Source organism: Phragmites australis, chromosome 3, assembly GCF_958298935.1.
Source record: "Phragmites australis chromosome 3, lpPhrAust1.1, whole genome shotgun sequence".
NCBI lineage: Eukaryota > Viridiplantae > Streptophyta > Magnoliopsida > Poales > Poaceae > Phragmites > Phragmites australis.
In genome coordinates, this window is record NC_084923.1 from 29,986,447 (window position 1) to 30,005,963 (window position 19,517).

The 19,517-nt window shown below is 45.3% G+C and overlaps 1 protein-coding gene across 1 annotated transcript; it reads right to left on the bottom strand.

Moving 5' to 3' along the window:
- Window positions 1-906: 906 nt before the first annotated feature.
- On the bottom strand, window positions 907-12,690 carry LOC133910643 (uncharacterized). The gene is made up of 2 exons (XM_062352965.1): window positions 12,417-12,690; window positions 907-1,178 (listed from the first exon to the last, which is right to left on the bottom strand). Exons 1-2 carry the CDS (start codon window positions 12,688-12,690, stop codon window positions 907-909), a joined length of 546 nt encoding a protein of 181 aa, XP_062208949.1.
- Window positions 12,691-19,517: the final 6,827 nt, after the last annotated feature.

Sequence of the window (19,517 nt, forward strand, 5' to 3'; positions counted from 1 at the left end):
CAAGTCAAAAGAAAACAAAATACAAAAGCATAATCTAGGTCGGCGGGCTCTGGAGGCGGCAAGGAGTCCTCGCTGCTGCTGCCACTGCTCGGTGCCGGCGGTGGCTCCCGTGTGAAGCAAGCCGCCACCTCAGCAGCGACACCTCGGACAGCCTCCCGGGCGGCCCCTTCCTCAGCCTCGACCACCCCCTGACGGGCTGGTTCCAGCAAGAAGTTGGAGTCCCGGCTCCGATAACAGGCCAGGACGTGCTCGGCCATCGCTTGGGCCAGAGCGCGCCCCTCCCGGGAGGCTAACTCCTGCATGGCCCGGGGAAGTGCCTTAAGACGTCGGCTGATCTCCTCGAAGCTGAGGGCGATGTGGCCGATGGTGTCTCGATCCATCCCCTTCTCGCCCACGTTGACTCGCCCGAGCCCAGCCACCCTCACGGACCTCCGTGCTTGCCGAAGGATGTCTCGCATCATCAGCTTAATGTTGGAGCCTGTCTCCGGTGGTGGGCCGGCTCTAAGGGGCTGCCCTGGAGCCCGTCTCTGGCGGCGGGCCAACTTGGGCACTTGCTGTAGACGCGCTCCCGTGCCGGCCTTGGTCTTTTGGCTCTGGCGCTCGAGGCCTCGCCTCCGCTGTGGAGCCCGTCTCCGGCGGCGAGCCGGCTTGGGCACTCACTGTACACCCGCTCCAGCGCCGGCCTTGGTCTCCGGGTTCCCGAGCCCTGGACCTCGCCTCCTTCGCGGACTCCGCGCCGGACGACTGGCCGCCCCGGCCTCCTTCCTTCGCGCCACCCGCCGACGGCCGCTGCCGTGGAGGCGACGGCGATGACGAGGACGACGGCTGAGGCACGAACGTCCGGGGGCATTTTCCCTTGTCCCCCAGGGCCGCTGTTCCGCTGCCGGCGGTGCCTCTCCTGCCGGCCTAATGGCTGCTGCTTGGGGTAGCCCCACGGCCGGTCTGCGGCCTGCCACCTGCGGCGCCCCTGCCGCCGGTCTGCGTTCGGCCGCCCGCGGCCTCCCTGCCGCTCGACTGTGGCCTACCACCTATGGCGTCCCGGCCGCTGGTCCTCGGCGCATCGCCGGTCTCCTCGTCCACCCCGGGGATCTGGATGGTCCCGGTGTTCCGGTGCACCGGCCAGTCGACCAGACCCTGGGCGTCGAACTCGGGCAGCGTCACTTGCAGCGCCACCCGCCCTGGGTCCGTGCAGAGTGCCAACTACTCCCGGGGTAGCACCGCCTGGGTCAGGTCTTCCACGCCGGTCACCACCCGGAGCAGGCCCGCCAGCGCCGCCTCGTCCAGGTCCTGGTCCTCACCGATCTAGGTCCTGGTGATGTCTTGAGGTCCGGTGTACATCCAGCAGATAATCCACCACCACCATCAACGACGTCAACTCTACCTGGCGCAGTTCGTCGATGCGGTTCAGCACTGGCCGCATCCGCTCGTCCTCCGCCGACGTTGTCTCCCAGATCCACCTCTGGGGTTCCACCGCCACCTCCGGCAACGTGAGGCAGTCGTGGGGGCTGACATCGACGTAGACCCAGTCACGCCGCCAGTCATCCCACTTGCTCCGCAGCACTTGGGGGATGTACGGCTCCGCCAAGCCGTCCCGCAGCCAGAAGTTACAGCAGCCGGCGACGTTTGCGGTGGAGAAGCCTCTCTTCTTCCCGGCTTGCCACAGAACGAAGAAGTGGCGGAACAGCGCCACCGATGGCGGCACTCCGATGAACATCTCGCAGAAATGCGAGAAGATCGCCAGAATGACCACCGAGTTCGGGTTGAGGTGCGCCATCTGAATCCCGAATGTGTCGAGGATCTGGAGGAAGAATGTCGAGAATGGTGGCACCAATCCAGCCGCCACGAAGGAGACGAAGATGACGACGCGCTCCGGCCGGTTCGTGACCGGCGGGAAGCTCACCGGTGTCACCACCGAGGCCTCCCGCTGGCCTTCGGGCACCATCATCTTCCGCACCTTGTCCGCCCCCTCCTCGTTGACGATCCGTGACTCCAGCAGTATGCTGTCGACCCCCTTGTCTTGGTGGCTGCTTCCTGCCCTCGGCATTGTTTTGGGGTGGGGAGTGTGCTGGAGCGGTGGGGGAGGAAGGGCTTGCTACGGGCCAAAGGGAGGGCGAAAGCTTTGGAGCGCAAGGAAGAAGAAGAAGAAGGCGAAGGCTTGATCGCAAAGACGGCGTAAAGGGGGCACGGTTCGCACCCCTCTCCTTTTTATATCTTCGGGATTTCAAATGATGTCTGCTGCGGCACGTTCGGCGAGACAAAATTCCTCGATCGGCGTGAGCGCCAGGCGAATCTCCCTCGGCCTGCGCGGTTGTCAGCGGTTGCTAGGCGCACTATCCTTGATCTGCGCGGTTGCCACGCGCACCGCCCGCCTCGTTATCAAGCGCGCCGCCCACCTCGTTATCACGATCCTCGGGAGTTGGGCGGGCGCGCACCCGTTCGGCTTCCCGCTGGGCCGTACGGAAGGCCTAGGCTAGAGAAAACCAACGCCTGTGAATCGGCCACGTGGCACCAGTGCTGGGTTCGGCCATCGATGAAGACGAGGGCCCCATCCGCAGTCTCTGGGCCATCACCTGCCAATGGGCCCGGGGGCTGCTGTCGGTGAATCAGGAACCAGGGGTCCCCGAATCCCGAGGCCAGACCAGCAGGTTGCCACGTGGCAACCTCCCGCAGGGATGATCTCCCCAAAGTGCGAGAAGACTAAGTCCCGGGAGAGGGCGCTCGGGGCCATGAACGGTCGTCCCCGAGCACCCAAGTTCCCTGATGATCTACGAAGACCAAGTGCTGGGAAGAGAGTGCTCGGGGTCATGAACAGTGGCCCCCGAGCACCTGATTACCCCGAGGACCCAAGGAAGGTAGTTCCAAGAGAGAGTGCTCGGAGCTGCAAGCAGCGGCCCCCGAGCACTCGGTTCCCCGAGGATCTGAAGAGTCATTTCCGGGAGAGAGTGATCGGGGCCGTCAACAGTGGCCCCCAAGCACTCGGTTCCCCGAGGACCAAGAAAGGGCGTTTCTGGGAGAGAGTGCTCGGGGATGCGAACAGTGGCTTGTGAGGTGTCAACCAGTGAAAGGCCCGATGCCGCATTTAAGAGGGCACGTGGCTTGTCACTTCCAGCTGCTCCTGCCATGCTCGGTGTCAGTCCCTGCCACATCTTGGCAGAAGGACGTGGGGACATTTAATGTGCGGGTCCCATCCCGCGTCATTTGGCGCGCCTCGGGATAGCATCGCAAGGCCCAAGGCGCCCCACCTGCCGCCCTACTGTGTCAAGCGAACAAGACCGAGCGGGTACGCCGGGCTGCTTTGTGGCTGCCTGGTGGGCCCTCTCCGCGGCGCCCGTTGCCAACGCCATTATGACGACCGAGACCGGGCGGGGGGCGCGTTTTCAACCCCGCCGTCACTTCGTGCAGTAGCCTATAATGACTGCTTTTCCATTTATGGTGCCTTGGAACTCGTGCCGTCCCTTTCAGGGCACGCTACCGTCGGCAGGTATTTAAGAGAGCCGGCGGGCACGGACAAGACGACGATTTTTGAAAACTAAGAGGTCGAATCCAGCTCTCCAACTCTCAGACGAAAATCGAAGATAGAAGAACACTCAGTACAAACACATTGGCTGAGACCACCGAAGAACAAGGAGCCCGAAGCTCTAGGATAGACAAACATTCTTGTAGCTAGCAACACCCCTGAGAGACATTCTCAGGGCATTTATAGTATCCACACAGGAGTAGGGTATTACGCTCAGTGCGGCCCGAACCTGTCTAAAAATCCCTCCAGTGCATTTACTGCATTCTGCATTAGATCATTCCATTCCACCTACCATTGCATTTACACCCATTTATTTCTCCCGCAAACATATTCAGAATCATCCCCCGGCCGAATCTCGAAAAGGGATCCCTCCGGATTCCTGCGATAGGAGTTCACCCTTCGACAGATAGGTACCGATTTTCACTGCCGAGTAAGGACTATCAATTCTAAAATCGGCAGTGACAGGATTTTGAAACTGGCAGTAATCACTCTTTTTGTGATAGTGCCAAGAGCCCTTATGTGACATTCTTCTCCCCTTAAAATATGGCTAGCCCCCAATACTTAGTACTGAAACCACCGGAATCCCATGGCGCTTGTTGGTCAGTTTGTATAGGTGGATGTTTGCTTCAGATGACCATTGGCTTGTAGGTCTTGAAGGTCAACTCTCCACAATCCATCACCAATATTATTCCAAGTAATCTTGTACCAACGCAAGCCATCATGCACCTGAACTCGATCATTGCTCATTGGCTGCTCAACCCTTTGCTTGGTCTCATTCATCATAGCCACATAAAACAAGATAATCACCACACTGCCAAGATAAAATTTTTTTATAGCGTTTCAACTAAAAGAAAAAAAAATGTATGCAAAAATATCACTCCTTTAGTTGATCCTCTTCCATGTGCAATCACATAAGCATCAAGCAACTCAAACCACACCTTCTCCATGTCAGAATGGTCCTTGCTGACCTGGGCTATCACTTCACCTGCACCAGATACAGCACACTTCAGAAATTTGTTGAGCTATCTCTTCCACTATTGGTATTACTTCATTACAACCACTGATACTATTGTAGCTCAGCACCAGTTTTCTCATCAAAGGTCCCAGCCTCTCTAGTTTTGTATCGAACATGAAAACTGATAGTGATCAGTTTGCACACGAGTGGTGGCGGTGGAAGTTGCTCCCTTGCATACAGCCCCACATGGAAAAGCTGAGTGTAGTTCCTTCCGTTGGACCTGGTACTCCCCTTCATTCCACCATATGTGTCTCTTTGAGTAACAGGAGGCCAAAGGTTCAGTAGCAGACCTGCACTACGGAAGCATCGATTGGGCACACAAACAATGTACATGCCTCATTCTGGAGTTCATATGATGCTCAATCAACTACTTCCTCATCACCATGTCCATGATCCACCGGGTGCACTCTAGCAACCGGACGGGGCTTCCCTATTCCTTGCTTGTCAAGACCGATCTAAGCAAAATGACCAATCTCATATATATCCTGAGACAATTGCAACATGGTCATATTGCAATATACATTTCGACTCATGGCATCTGCAGCTTCATTTTCCTTTTCAAGATGGTAAATAATCCCCACATCATAATCCTTAATTAACTCTAACCATCTTTGTTGTCTCAAGTTTGAGATCTGTATGAGTGAACATATAATTTAAACTCTTATGATCAGTATATATCTCACACTGTTTACCAATACGGTAGTATCTTCATATCCTTAGAGCACACACTACAGTTGCTAAATCCAAATCACAAGTTAGGTAATCCTTCTCATGAGTTCTCAATTGTCAAGAGGCGTATGCTATGACTTGACCTTCTTACTTCAACACATACAAGTCCTTGGCAAGAAACATCATAATAAATGTTAAAATTCTCCTAAATATCAGGTAACACTAACACTGGGATTGTGGTTAACTTCTTCTTAAGCTCCTTGAAACTTGTCTCAAGCAGCAGTTGATTCATTCTTCTTTTCTTTCTTAACAATTCTATGAGCGGTTCGATATTAGAGAATCCTTCTATAAAGCAGCAATAGTATCCGGCTAAACCAAGAAACCTCAAACTTCTATGACACTTGTAGGTGACTTCCAATTCAATACATATTTCACCTTATATGGGTCTACTCAACTCCTCAGGTAGACAGGATATGTCCTAGGAACGGTATTTTCTTTAGCCAGAATTCACACTTGCTGAACTTGGCGTACAGTTGATGTTCTCTAAGTTCTTCCAAAACCTGTATTAAGTGATACTCGTGTTCTTCTTTGTTCTCATAGTAAACAAGGATGCCATCAATGAATACCACCACAAACTCGTCCTAATATTCCATGAATACTTTTGTTCATGAGGTACATAAAATAAGCTGGGACATTTGTCCATCCAAACAACATGACTGTAAACTCATATAGGTCATATCGAGTAATAAAGGTTGTCTTCGGTATATCCGATGCTTGAATCTTCAGCTGGTGATATCCTGATCTTTGAGAAAACGCAAGCTTTTGTGAGTTGGTAAAACAAATCTTCAATCCTTGGTAGAGGATACTTGTTCTTGATGGTAACACCATTGAGAGGTCTATAATCTATGCACATAATTTGGTTCCCATCTTTCTTCTGAACGAAAAGCATGGGTGCTCCCTAGGGTGAGGTACTAGGCTGAACATAACCTTTCTTTTGCAGCTCTTGAATTTGCTTCTTTAGTTTGGCTAAGTTATTAGCATGCATCCTATGTGGCCTTCTAGCTATAGTTACAACTCTAGATACACTACTACAGAAAAGGTCATCACCGTCGGTTCAAAAACTATATTACTACCAATTTTTGAACTAGCAGTGATTAAGTGATAGTAGAACCAATAGTGATAGTACATATCACTTTCGGTACATGTAATGGGTCGGCGGTGATAATCCAACTATCACTATATGTTTATTACATGAACTGATAGTGATAATCCCCCACCCCACAAATCTAGTTGTTGTTGACAACAATATATTCAGAAAATAGCATACACACACACACACACAATTCATCACATATCTTTGTAGCTCGACACATTTCATTCAATTCACAAATTACATACATACATACACAATTAACATGTCATTTATAAATGTTTATTGGTTGGTTGGGACAGAGCTTAAACTCTCTAACTCACACTTTATTTTAGAAATATCAGGGTTCACTTGAAACATTCATGCAAGGAAGACAAATAAGCGGTTCAACCTCTCTTTCTACCCAAAGTTGTCGAACTCGGTAAGTCCCAATTGCTCATTGAAGGAAGCATTTTATATGTCGACTCATAAAACACACCTTTTGGACTTATCACTTCATCATTGATGAACCTAATAAGTTGTTCTTGAATAGCGTTGAGATGATATTTCAGGGGTTTACCTGTGTTCAACTTAATTAGCAATCATTAGAAGAATTGAATAAATCAATCTTACAAAACACGTATAGAAACTGAGAAGCTTGCATCAATATGTATTTACATACCTCTGTATCATCTTCGAGCACCCTATCTCCGATCATTGTGTGTATGAACTCACATACATAGAAGCCACATAAATTATTGATATGTTCCTGTCTGTTACACTAAAAAAGATATAAAACATCAAATACAACGATCTCCTTTGTTGAAATTGTATTTGTGGTCTCCTTTGTAAGTCAAATACAACGATCTTGCTAATGTCTGGCTGCATGATAAAGAGGATCCAACGATACTTGCATATGTATATATATATATATATATATATATATATATATGTGTGTGTGTGTGTGTGTGTGTGTGTGTGTGTGTGTGTGTGTGTGTGTGTGTGTGTGTGTGTGTGTGTGTGTGTGTGTGTGTGTGTGTGTGTGTGTGTCAGACTTCTAAGTGGTGCAGATGCTGGTGACGGAGGACTTGGACTTCTAAGTAATGCAGATGCTGAGGACGGAGGACTCAAACCTCTTGTTTATGCAGGTGCTGGTGGCAGAGGACTCGAACCTCTTGTTTGTGTAGGTGCTGACTGCGGAGGAGTTGTAGATCTTCTGCATGGAGGTGACTCAAGGGTCGAAGATCTTCTGGGTGAATGGAGGTATCCATGTGAGTCCATCTCCTCTTCTTCATCGTCTGTGTCTTCGCCAAATAATATGTAGCGCTTGTGCCAAAGGATGAAATTACTAATGTTTGCTCTCAATTTCTTCTGACATGTCTCTCTGGGGATATCCATGTTCATTTTGTGGTACCCAGGTAGTACGCTATCCACTTGGACCCCGGGATATCCCGGCGGTATCGGGCGATTATTGAACAGAGCCCTGACTTTCACAAGCCATACCAAGCCCAAAGCCACCTTGGTGGTAACATTCACAGTGGGCACGACAAGCTTACACTATGTGGTTTCTTTGATATCATCCACGGGACAGTGACATAATTCATCTTTGGGAATGCCCATGGACGCGCAGTGTCGAGACCGGTTCAAGAAACAAACAAATCTCATCTATGTGCTGAGCCCAGGAATCAATTTCAACACATAGTGACTTCATTGATGATAATCGTTACAATATCCATACTTGATTGAATTAATCGTCTTACAAAAGTGACCTTCAAGGGTCAAAGAACCAAATAAACTACAGCGGAACTAAATGAACTATGAAGACTCTAATCCCTTACGACTCTTCCATAGGCATCATCGACGAAGAAAACATCTTAGAACAATCCACCTTCAGTGTACTCCTCGATACCTTCTCGAACTGAGTGTTTGGTGATAGCAAGAGTAGCACTTGTCATACTCAGCAAGTTGTGAGGGAAATAGTAAGCATATGAAGGCTTGGCAAGAATAAGGCTAATATGGCTCTCTCGCATAAATCAGCATTTAAGTAAAAAATATTTAAAAAGCAACAATAATTAAGTGAATAACAAATCACCTCAAGATTCCATCCATCTTGACTTATCCAACTAACCAACACCTCAACCAAAGTTTCATCCACTAAGGTTGAACCATCAATCATAGTTTCCACCACTATGATTGACTATCCTCAACTATGATTCCCACCATCACAGTTAACCTGACTAACCAAAACATCAAGTTATAATCATGTTGGTTTTCAGTGCTGCTCATGACCATGAGCACGGCTGAATATTCAGTTTTAACTTTGCAGAGGTTGTACTTTATCCATAAGACATTTCATCACGTTTTGTCCAGCATCTGTTGGCCAACAGAGAACTCTTACACGCTACTGAGGCATGTGCTAGGAATCCACTACAAAGCCTTTACAATGCCCCTCTCAGCACATGTCTACCAGCTAAGGTTTCACCGCCATGTGATTCCAACTCAACAACGGAAGCCCCCTCTTGCGCCTTTTGGATCCCAAGACATCATCCATTCACCACTCTTCTGCCTAGTCTATACTATGCTGAGAGTAAGCAAATTACTTGGCTAGGCCCGTCCTATTCCAGGCTTGTGGATGTACTATAAACACAGAAAGATCACCCCACAAACCGGTCCTTAGATTTGAGCAAGACTACCACTTTCCCAATCATACATCTCATCATACCACCTGCTCAAATCCCTATACCTTGTTGGTACAAAAATTATTCTATCATATTTTATCATTGTTGCATAGGACCATTATCAATTTCATGGAACAATTATCATGATTACCATCCTAAAGTTAGGTTAACCATCATCTACCCATCCATAACCCAAAACAATACTATGGCGACAAAGATGATAAGGGTAAAACTAAGGTAAAACCTTACTCTTGGGATTCCCAATAAAATTATTAGCATGCATGTTTGTAAAACAAAATATTTATAAAACTAGGATAAAAATAATCAAGAACACAGCTTGCCTTCACTGAATTCAGTTGGGTCTTCAAAATCAAGATCCTACAGACCTTCTAACTCCTCCTGAACATTGGCGTCTACTCGCAACATACGCGGAAAACAACAACAGATAAACACCAAGATCCAAAAAGAACCAAACGTTATACAATAAACATCATCATCACAAGATTACACTATTCCAGACAATTCGGCGAAAGAATGGGTCAGAATGGAGCTACAGTTGACAAATTATGATTTTCTAAAGATTAAAGTAGGACTGAAAAGATTATCTACAGATGATGTTACTAGGATTTTTTTAGGATTTTCCAAAGCCATCTATGATTTTCTCGGATTTTTCTAGCATTTATTTGAATTATAAAACTATTTAAAAATATTAAACATAATTAAATAAAATTATAAAACATTATTAACTTTTTAAGAAATTAATTTCCTAATTATTATTATTTTTATACTTAAAAACTATTTATGATGTCAGGAAAACAATTAAAATAATCAAAAAGAAAAGAAAAGGCTTGTTGGGCTGCCCGTGCTGACATGTGTGACATGTAAGCAAAAACACTGACGTGATTGGGTGACTGGGCCTGATGATGTGGCACCAATTGTCTGGGATTATGTTGAATACGTGGCGCACTCAAATTGGCTACCGAAGGGGTATAAGATACTTCGAATCTACACTGTCGAATCTGATCCACGGCTCAGATACTTTGGCTCTCGGCTCTGGTGGTACAGAAGGAGGCGGCGCATCACCGGAAACCTGCTGGAACAGTGGAAAAGGTTCGAGACAGCACGGGGACCTCACCTAGGGTACGTGTCAACGTTGAAGAAGCTCTAGAGGCTGGTGACGATGCACGGTGGCTTGGAGTTTCGGAGCTCAACGACAAAGGGCTCCGGCATCGATTTCTTCTCGGCGACTTGGGAAAAAGATGCGGGATGGTCTGGGCAGGCTCTAGGGTCGCATATATATAGGTGGGCGGCTATATCTCAAAATTGACTCGGATTTGAAACAAGAGGCTACGATGGCTCAAACTCGAATCTGAGGATTCCAACATGCTTGGGACTCTATCTTTTGGGCAAAAGTTCGCACATAGGCTATGGAATCTTCCCCTTTTTGATCTATACCTTACCTCTATCTCTAACTCATGAATTTGATTGGGACTCTATACGGCCGACGGTCTTCTTTGCCTGTTCATCTCGGACTTGGCTCGGGCTTCGGCCAATCCGACGTGGGCTTAAGCTTCTAGATGCTTTGGCAAATCCGTTTGGGTAGTTGGTGCTTGCTCTCCAGCTTGGACACGACATCAACGGCGAGGTGGTGTCGGCTGCTGCTGCTGCTGCGAGCTAAAGCAGAGAAGGAGAAGAGAGGAGGGGTGGCGGGCTAGGCTGGCATATGAGCTGAGCTGGTTGGATTGGGTCGAAACTGAGAGAAGAGGGGAAAGAGAGGTGGGCTTCTACCTATTTCATTCTAAAAGCTTTTTTATTTCAAAACTATTTTCTCTCATGTATATATACATGTATTCTTATAGTGTATATACTACATAGTTATACTATATTGGCTTAAAAAAACAAACAATCAATCAAGAAATCAAATATATATACATACACACACACACACACACACACACACACACACACACATATATATATATATATATATATATATATATATATATATATATTCTTTTGTAGGAAAATAGCCCTCAATGTATACATGTATTTATACACATAACACATATATCCACATATATGCATATATGTATAAAGCACACATACACACTTAGGGATTTATTTAATTCTGCAAAACTCTTTTTAATTTATTTTGAAAAAGTTTTATATTTTCTTTGTTTTAAGACTTTGGGCTGTTACAAAACCTACCCCCTTAAAGGAATCTCATCCTCGAGATTCGGGATGATCTCCAAACGAGGAAACTCTACCTTTAGCTCTTCTTGTTCCCAGGTTGCTTCATCTTTAGTATGGTGACTCCATTGCACTTTGTACATATGTATGACCTTTCTCTGAGTCACACGCTCAGCCATCTCCAAAACCTTGACCGGGTATTCTGAATAAGTCAAATCCTATTGTGGTTCTACTTCTTCCAGTGGTAATCATTCCTTTGGTATTCGTAAACACTTCTTCAACTGCAATATATGGAACACATTGTGCACATCCTCTAGCCTGGGTGGCAGTTCCAACTGGTAGGCCACTTCTCCACGTCTAGCACTCACTCTAAATAGTCCAATGTACCTGGGTGCCAACTTTCCTCTAACCTTAAAATGGAAAAGTCCTCTTAGAGGCGAGACCTTGAGATATACATAATCTCCAACTTTGAGGGTTAACTCTCGGCGACGGTTATCCGCATAACTCTTATGTCTGGACTGAGTTGTCTTTAATTTTTCTCGTATTTCCTTGACTTGTCCTCTGCTTCCTTGAGTATTTTCAGTCCAAACACTTGACCTTCTCTAGTCTCACTCCAATGTAGGGGTGTTCTACACTTCCTTCCATATAATGCCTCGTATAGGGTCATCTGTAAATTGGACTGATAACTGTTATTATATGAAAATTCTGCATACAGCAAGTTTTTGTCCCAACTGTTGCGATTTTGAAGAGCTCAAGATTACAACATATCATCAAGTATATGATTTATTCTTTCTTTCTATCCATCTATCTATGGGTGATATGCCATCCTAATATTCAACTTTGTGTCTAATGATTTATGAAGTTGCTGCCAAAACCTTGAGGTGAATTTGGTCCCTCAATCCGACACTATTCTCTTTGAAACTCCATGTAGGCACACAATCCTAGATATATATAACTCTGCTAACTTATCTCCTTTATATGTTGTTTTAACTGGGATAAAATGAGATACCTTCGTGAGACGATCCACAATGACCCATATTGAATCATAGCCTGATTGGGTACGAGGTAAACCGACTATGAAATCCATCCCAATTTCTTCCTACTTCCATTCTGGTATCTTCAGAGGCTATAGAAATCCTACTAATTTCTGATATTCTGCTTTCACACACTGACATACATCACACACTGCCAAATATTTGGCTATTTCTCGCTTCATACCAGGCCACCAATAGAGGTCCTTCAAATCCTGATACATCTTTGTACTGCTTGGGTCAATAGAATAAGCTGACTCATGGGCTTCTCTTAAGATTATCTCCTTAAGCTCTTTCTGGTCTAGTACACGGATGCGCTTGCCAAACCATACCATGCCTTTCTCATCTTCTAAGAACTTTGGGGCTTTGCCTGCTTTAATATTCTCTTTAATCTCTTTGATATTTTCATCTTCTGCATGTCCCTTTCGGATGTCCTCATCCAAAGTAGGTTCCACTTCCATGGTTACTACCTCTAAATCCGTGACATAACCTAGGTTAAGACGTCGGAATTCTTCACACAAAGTCGGTTGAGCTTCTTGCAACATAGCCATAGTACTGTATACTTTACGACTTAACACGTCTGCAACCACGTTTGCTTTTCCTGGGTAATAATGGATTCCTACATTGTAATCCTTGATCAATTCTAGCCATCTTCATTGCCTCAAGTTAAGATCCGTCTGGGTGAATATATATACTTCAAACTCTTATGATCCATGTATATTTCACATCTTTTTCCAAGAAGATAATACCTCCATATCTTCAAAGCATGTACCACTGCTGCTAACTCCAGGTCATGATTTGGATAATTCTTCTCATGAGTCCTTAGCTGTCTCGAAGCGTACGCTACCACTTGTCCTTCTTGCATCAAAACACATCCAAGACCTTGTCCAGATGCATCGCAGTATATATCGAAGTTCTTCTATATATCTGGCAACACTAGCACTGGTGCCGAAGTTAACTTTTTCTTAAGCTCATTGAAACTTGCTTCACAAGCGCTTGTCCATTCATACCTCTTTTCCTTTTTTTAGCAACTCTGTTAGTGGCTTGGCTATCTTTGAGAATCCTTCTATGAAACGTCGGTAATAGCCTACTAGACCAAAGAAACTTCTCATTTCTGTAATGCTGGTAGGTGATTTCCAATTCAATACATCTTTCACCTTGCTTGGATCCACTGCAACTCCTCCTACGGATAGAATATGTGTGGGGAACCGTCAAAATAATATTCTAATTAATCACCAGGAGGGTCATTATCTATAATCACAACCTCGATGATTAACCAGAATATCATCCCGGTAGTGCTAGCACATGTTTTGTGCCCAAGGATCGAAACACATGCCTTCCAACATGTACATCACAACATAGCTTAATAAAGAGCGAGTAATAAACATTTATATTACAAGTATTAAGCATGCAACTAATTTTAACAATTTACATCAAAAGCGGGCTAGGAGGAGACAAAACCCCCCAACTCCTAACCACAAAAGAACTATGTAGCAGAACGATAAACTTATGAACAACAAAAGAGAACGACACCACATGCCCTTAGGCACCATCTCAACACGTCACCTTCAGAGTAGGATACACTACTCTTGCCCGTTGCCCTGATCGGCAGGCATGAAGTAGCCAAAAATAGCCTCTTCTCCAGCAACAAGAGTACCTAAAAACGCATGCATGAGTACGAAGGTACTCGCAGGACTTAAACCATATAGAGCACATATACATAGCTCAACTCTAAGGATTATGCATTGATCATTAGCAAGGATGAGCCACATGTTAGTAAAACATATGCACTAAGCATCCTAGACATATGTGTGAGCGACTGAAACTTAACCGAAACATATGAAAACTACCCTGCAACAAACAACTGAACAAGTGTAACTGTAAACAACATGTATATCAATAAGTAAAAAGAACCACCTTCACCATCTCCCACATACTGAACCAAAAACCATACTCGGAACTCTACGACTGATGCCGATGGACAGAAGCGTGCTCATGACCGAGAGCGTGACAGTTCGAAGTGTTTATACACCCTACAGTGGGATACTCCTAGATCCACATGACACGAGGACCATATGGCTTGTGCCACCGGCCAAAGTGCACACAAGGGGGTACTCGTGAAAACCTTTCCCAACCAGCCACAACCATTTGGATCATGCATCGCTTGGCGCGGCAGGACTAGAACTACTCCCGGAGCAAACTAGTACCGCTACAAGCCCGCCCGCACACACCGTCGATGTCCAAGCTCAAAAAGTCACAGCTGCGAAGGTATTCGGCTCGCCTTATCATTAGATTGGCATGTGGTGAGTAAGGTAAGTGCTAAAGCCAACAACACCGATAATCAGTGCTTAACCGATGCAAAGCGGTCTATAGTGTCCGGTTTCCTCTACTGACCTACCCAGGGGAACTCCACATCCGGGCAAGACAAAACACCATCCTAGCACCTCCCACACCTCGTCTCATACTCACCACTCATACAACCGTCTCAACCTCAACAAGTGTATGTAATCATAAGAAGGCCCTATGCTCACAAACAACGGGATGCGCCGTCATTCGACTTCTATTGAATGACCTAAGCATGGCTAAACATATAAGTCAAACTCATACCTAGACATTGACAACATCTCAGGGCTACAAGGAAATGTAAATACACAAGTATTCAAGGTAGAAGAATGCAATTGGCATAGGTTCTACCCATTGGTACCTGACACTGACTCACTAAACATGCATACATACATAAGCATATTTCATTAATTTTAGACTTATCCAATTTCACAAGAGGGATCAATATTCTTAGTTGCTTGCCTGGATACACTAGCTCAAACAGGTGGGGCGCCTCGGGATCACCCTTGGCCTCCGGGATTGATGGATTGGTGATCTCTAAAAAGGATCAACTCGTGCAATGAAATGAGTATGAATGAAGTGCAAAAAGTATGCCACAAAGCTTAACAACATGCTAGAAGTATAAGGTATGCAAAACAATGCAATACTAAACGATCTATATGAAATCTGGAAATTAATAGCCATCCGGAGTATCTAGAATGGTTCGGAGTATCCGGGCTCGGATCCTTTGGAAGAGGCGCTTGGTTACTACTTTTTATTTGACTGGCCTGATGTATCCGGGTGAATCCAGAATATCCGGGTTTCAGAGTATCCGGGCCATCCTTCGGTGAAGGCTCTCGGTTAGCATTATTCTAACTTGTCTCAGAACCTCCGGGTTGGTCTGGACTATTCGGGATGTACAGGACACTCTGAGTGAGGTTCCAAATGAAGCTCTCGGCTACTCGATCACATAACTACCCGGAGTCTCCGGGTTTGTCCGGATTATCCGAGTGATATAGACTTGGGTTCTTCATGATTTTTCCCTTGGGTGATTTGACTCATTTTACAAATCTGTGCTACCTAAATGTGCATATGCCCTATCCAAAAGGTTGTGAACCAATCTCGCACCCTAAACCCTAACTAATTTTGAACACAATTCAACGGACTATTTCTGCTGAACCTGGAGTATCCAAGCCAGCCTAGAAAAGCTGTTCTGAGTGGGTTTTTGGTTGATTCGAGTTGCGATCTTTTCTAAGCCGAAAGGGAACATATTAGGGATAGTCTAAGGGTACTAGAACTTACTCATCAACTACCAACATGACACTAGAGCTCATTTTTGACCAAAATCCCATTTTTGCTCTAAAAAGCTCAAGAACGCCAAGAACTTCAAGAACTACTTGATTCCTCCACAAAAACGAAAATGGATTGGATAGATGAGTAGATCATGATATAGATAATGCAATGGTACCATATGCATATATTGAATCCTCCACTTGAGCTCGGATTTTGGAAGAAAAGAGAGAGTGCTTGAGTGGGAGAGGGAGAGAGGGAGAGGAGCTGCTGCTATAGTAGCTTGGATGGATGTGGGAGTGAGGGAGGAGAGAGAGGGGGTAGGTGGGGTGCTGCCCACTTGAGAGAGGGAGTGGGTGAGGGGTGGGGCCACATGTGGGGCCCACATGTTAGAGAAAATGGGTATTTTCAATGCAATTTCCATTATTTTCTCCCCTAATTTTCTCTCTCTTATCCAAATAATTTTTAATGAAGTGCATTAGCGCTCCGGATTACCATTACGCAAAAGTTAAGAATAATGCTTAAGAAGCATGGTTTTGCTTAAATACGTGATTAAGAATTTGAGACGTGACAATATGTCCAAGAAATGGCACTTCTGTCAACCAAAACTCGCACTTACTAAGCTTAGCATACAGTTGATGTTCTCTAAGTTTTCCCAGAACCATTCTTAGATGTTCCTCATGTTCTTCTTCACTCTTTGAGTAAACCAGTATGTCATCAATAAACACTTCGACTAACTTATCTAGATACTCCATGAAATCCATATTCATGAGTTACATGAAGTAAGCCGTGGCATTAGTTAAATCGAACGACATAACCATAAACTCATATAATCCATACTGAGTGATGAATGTTGTCTTGGGTATATCCGATTTCTGTATCTTTAGCTGATGATATCCTGACCTTAAGTCTATCTTCAACAACACTTGAGCTCCAATGAGTTGGTCGAACAGATCTTCGATTCTGCATAAGGGATACTTATTCTTTATTGTGACATCATTAAGTGCTCGATAGTCTGTGCACATCCTTTGGCTTCCATCTTTCTTTTGCACAAAGAGCACAAGTGCTCCCCATGGCAAGGTACTAGGACGAACATAACCCTTCTCTAACAACTCTTGTATTTGCTTCTTTAGTTTGGTAGGTCATTAGTGGGCATCCTATAGGGTCTCTTAGCTATAGGCGCAGTTCTAGGCACAAGATCAATTACAAACCCAATGTCTCAGTCTGATGGCATACCTTGAGAGTTCAGTAAACCTGTTGACATAGTCATTCACTGACATTGATCCTTGCTTCAGGTTGCGAAACTCCTTCATCGTGACAATAGTGCCTGCCGGCACATGACGGCGGTGAAAAGCTTCCTAGAATTCTATCCAAGTGATTGACTCCTGGTTCTCATGGGCTTTGCAGAAAGCATCCCACCAGTCAATGGCAGGACCGACGAGTTGATGGGCAGCATATAGTACCTTCTCACGATCATAGCATTGAGCGATCAACAATTTCTTCTCAATTAGTCTTAGTGGTGTGAGAGAACGTAGTGGCTTAGCCCTTATGATTCTCCCAACTTGGATTGGTTGTTGTGGTGGGGCTATGGTGGTGGCTGATTCTAAGTAGTATATTGCATGTTGGTTATTGCTTGTGCCATCCCTTGCAAGATTTGGATTTGCATAACCATAAGCTGCTCCATAGTCATTGGAGGTGGTGGTGGAGGCGGGGTTTTTGTGTGGTTATCACTACTTCTGATGGTGCTCCTGGTGTTGACCATTTGGCAGAGTAGGGCATAGATAAGAGGAAAGCACAAGATTCTAAGAAGAATGTTGTAGAGACTGATTTTACTTAAAAAGCTCTTATTGTATTTATTACTATTATCAATCCTACTTCTAAGATTTGGGTGCAGACAAGGTGCCTAAGGGCGATCCTGCAACTCACATTTGACACTCACAAACAAGAAGATCCATAAGAAACAAAACTCTAAAATGACCTAAACGACACTACAGATTGATCTCTATTATTCTAACTGCGGACTCCCTATCTGGTAGACATGGTGGGGTTGCAGGTTCTCCATCCGCCACTGTCTGGGTGCTCTGATATTGAGCTGGAGAGAGGTTCGGAGTGAGCTCTCTTGCTCGGGAATGACACTGATGTAGGAGTGAATTCACATAAGTGGCATCAAAGTGTCACGTTTTTCTCTTCAGCTTCTTCCAAGCGATGACGAGCCTCCTTTAGTTCTTATATGGTGCTCTCATAGAGTCGATCCAGAGCGACGATGATTTGAACTTGAATTTGGAGTGTGGTATTGTCTTCATCACAGTAGCATCGAACTCCAGTATCCGGGCTTGAGTCATCATGAACGGGGACGTAGCGGTACAACGAGTCCTTAGTTGTTGCACCATATTCTAGGCACACGCGGTAGAGGGCTTGACGAGCAGCGTCATGTATGCCTTCTTCGAAGCTGGACCTCCTTGTCTCCATTGTGTAGGTGTGTGCAACTCTGAACTCTCCCTTGTGTGCGTGGCGTCCATAGACGAAGATGATGACGGACCATTCTGTGCGGTTGACTTGCCTTATTCCTTCATACATCGGCTTCTTTTGGTGTCCCATGTCGATAAGTAAGGCTCATAGCATCCTTGGCAAGATCCCTTGGCACAATCTGTTGGAATAACGAACTTCGTTAGGATCTGACTCCATTTGTAGGTTTGAGCACAAGAGGAGGGTAAGTAAATCTTACTAGATGAGAGGAAGGTAAGGGGTCTTTAAGCATAGCTTTTATTCTTTCTAAAGTTCCTTTCTTTAGGGTTGACCACCTCTGTCCCTATATGGTTCTGATATGGCTCCGATACCACCTCTGTTGAGACCAGTTTAAGAAACAAACCAATCTTATCTATGTGCTGAGGCTAGAAATCCACTACAAAGTCATTACAATGTCCCTCTTAGCACATGTCTACCCGTTAAGGTTTCATGGCTGTGTGATTCCACCTCAACAATGAAAGCCCCCTCTTACGCCTTTTAGATCCCAAGACATCCTCCATTCACCGCTCTTCTGCCTGGTCTATTGCTCACTATGTGAGAGTAAGCAAATTACTTGGCTAGAACCGCCCCATTCTAAGCTTGTTGTTGTACTATAAACACAGAAACATCACCCCACGAACTGGTCCTAAGATTTGAGCAAGACTACCACTTTTCCAATCATACCATACATCTCATCATACCACATGCTCAAATCCCTATATACCTTGTTGCTACAAAAATTATTCTATCATATTTTATCATTGTTGCATAGGACCATTATCAAGTTCGTGGAACAATTACCATGATTACCATCCCAAAGAAAGGCTAAGCATCATCTACCCATCCATAACCCAAAACCACACTATGGCGACAAGGATGATAAGAAAAAACTAGGGTAAAGCCTAACTCTTGGGATTCCCAATAAAATTATTAGCATGCATGTTTGTAAAACAAAACATTTGTAAAATTGGGATAAAACTGATTAAGAACACAACTTGCCTTCATTGAACTCAGTTGGGACTTCAAAATCTTCATCTTGCAGACCTTCTAGCTACTCCTAGACCTTGGCGTCTACTCGCAACATACATGGAAAGACAATAACACATAAACAACAAGATCCAAAAAGAACCAAACATCACACAATAAATATCATCATCACAAGATTACACTA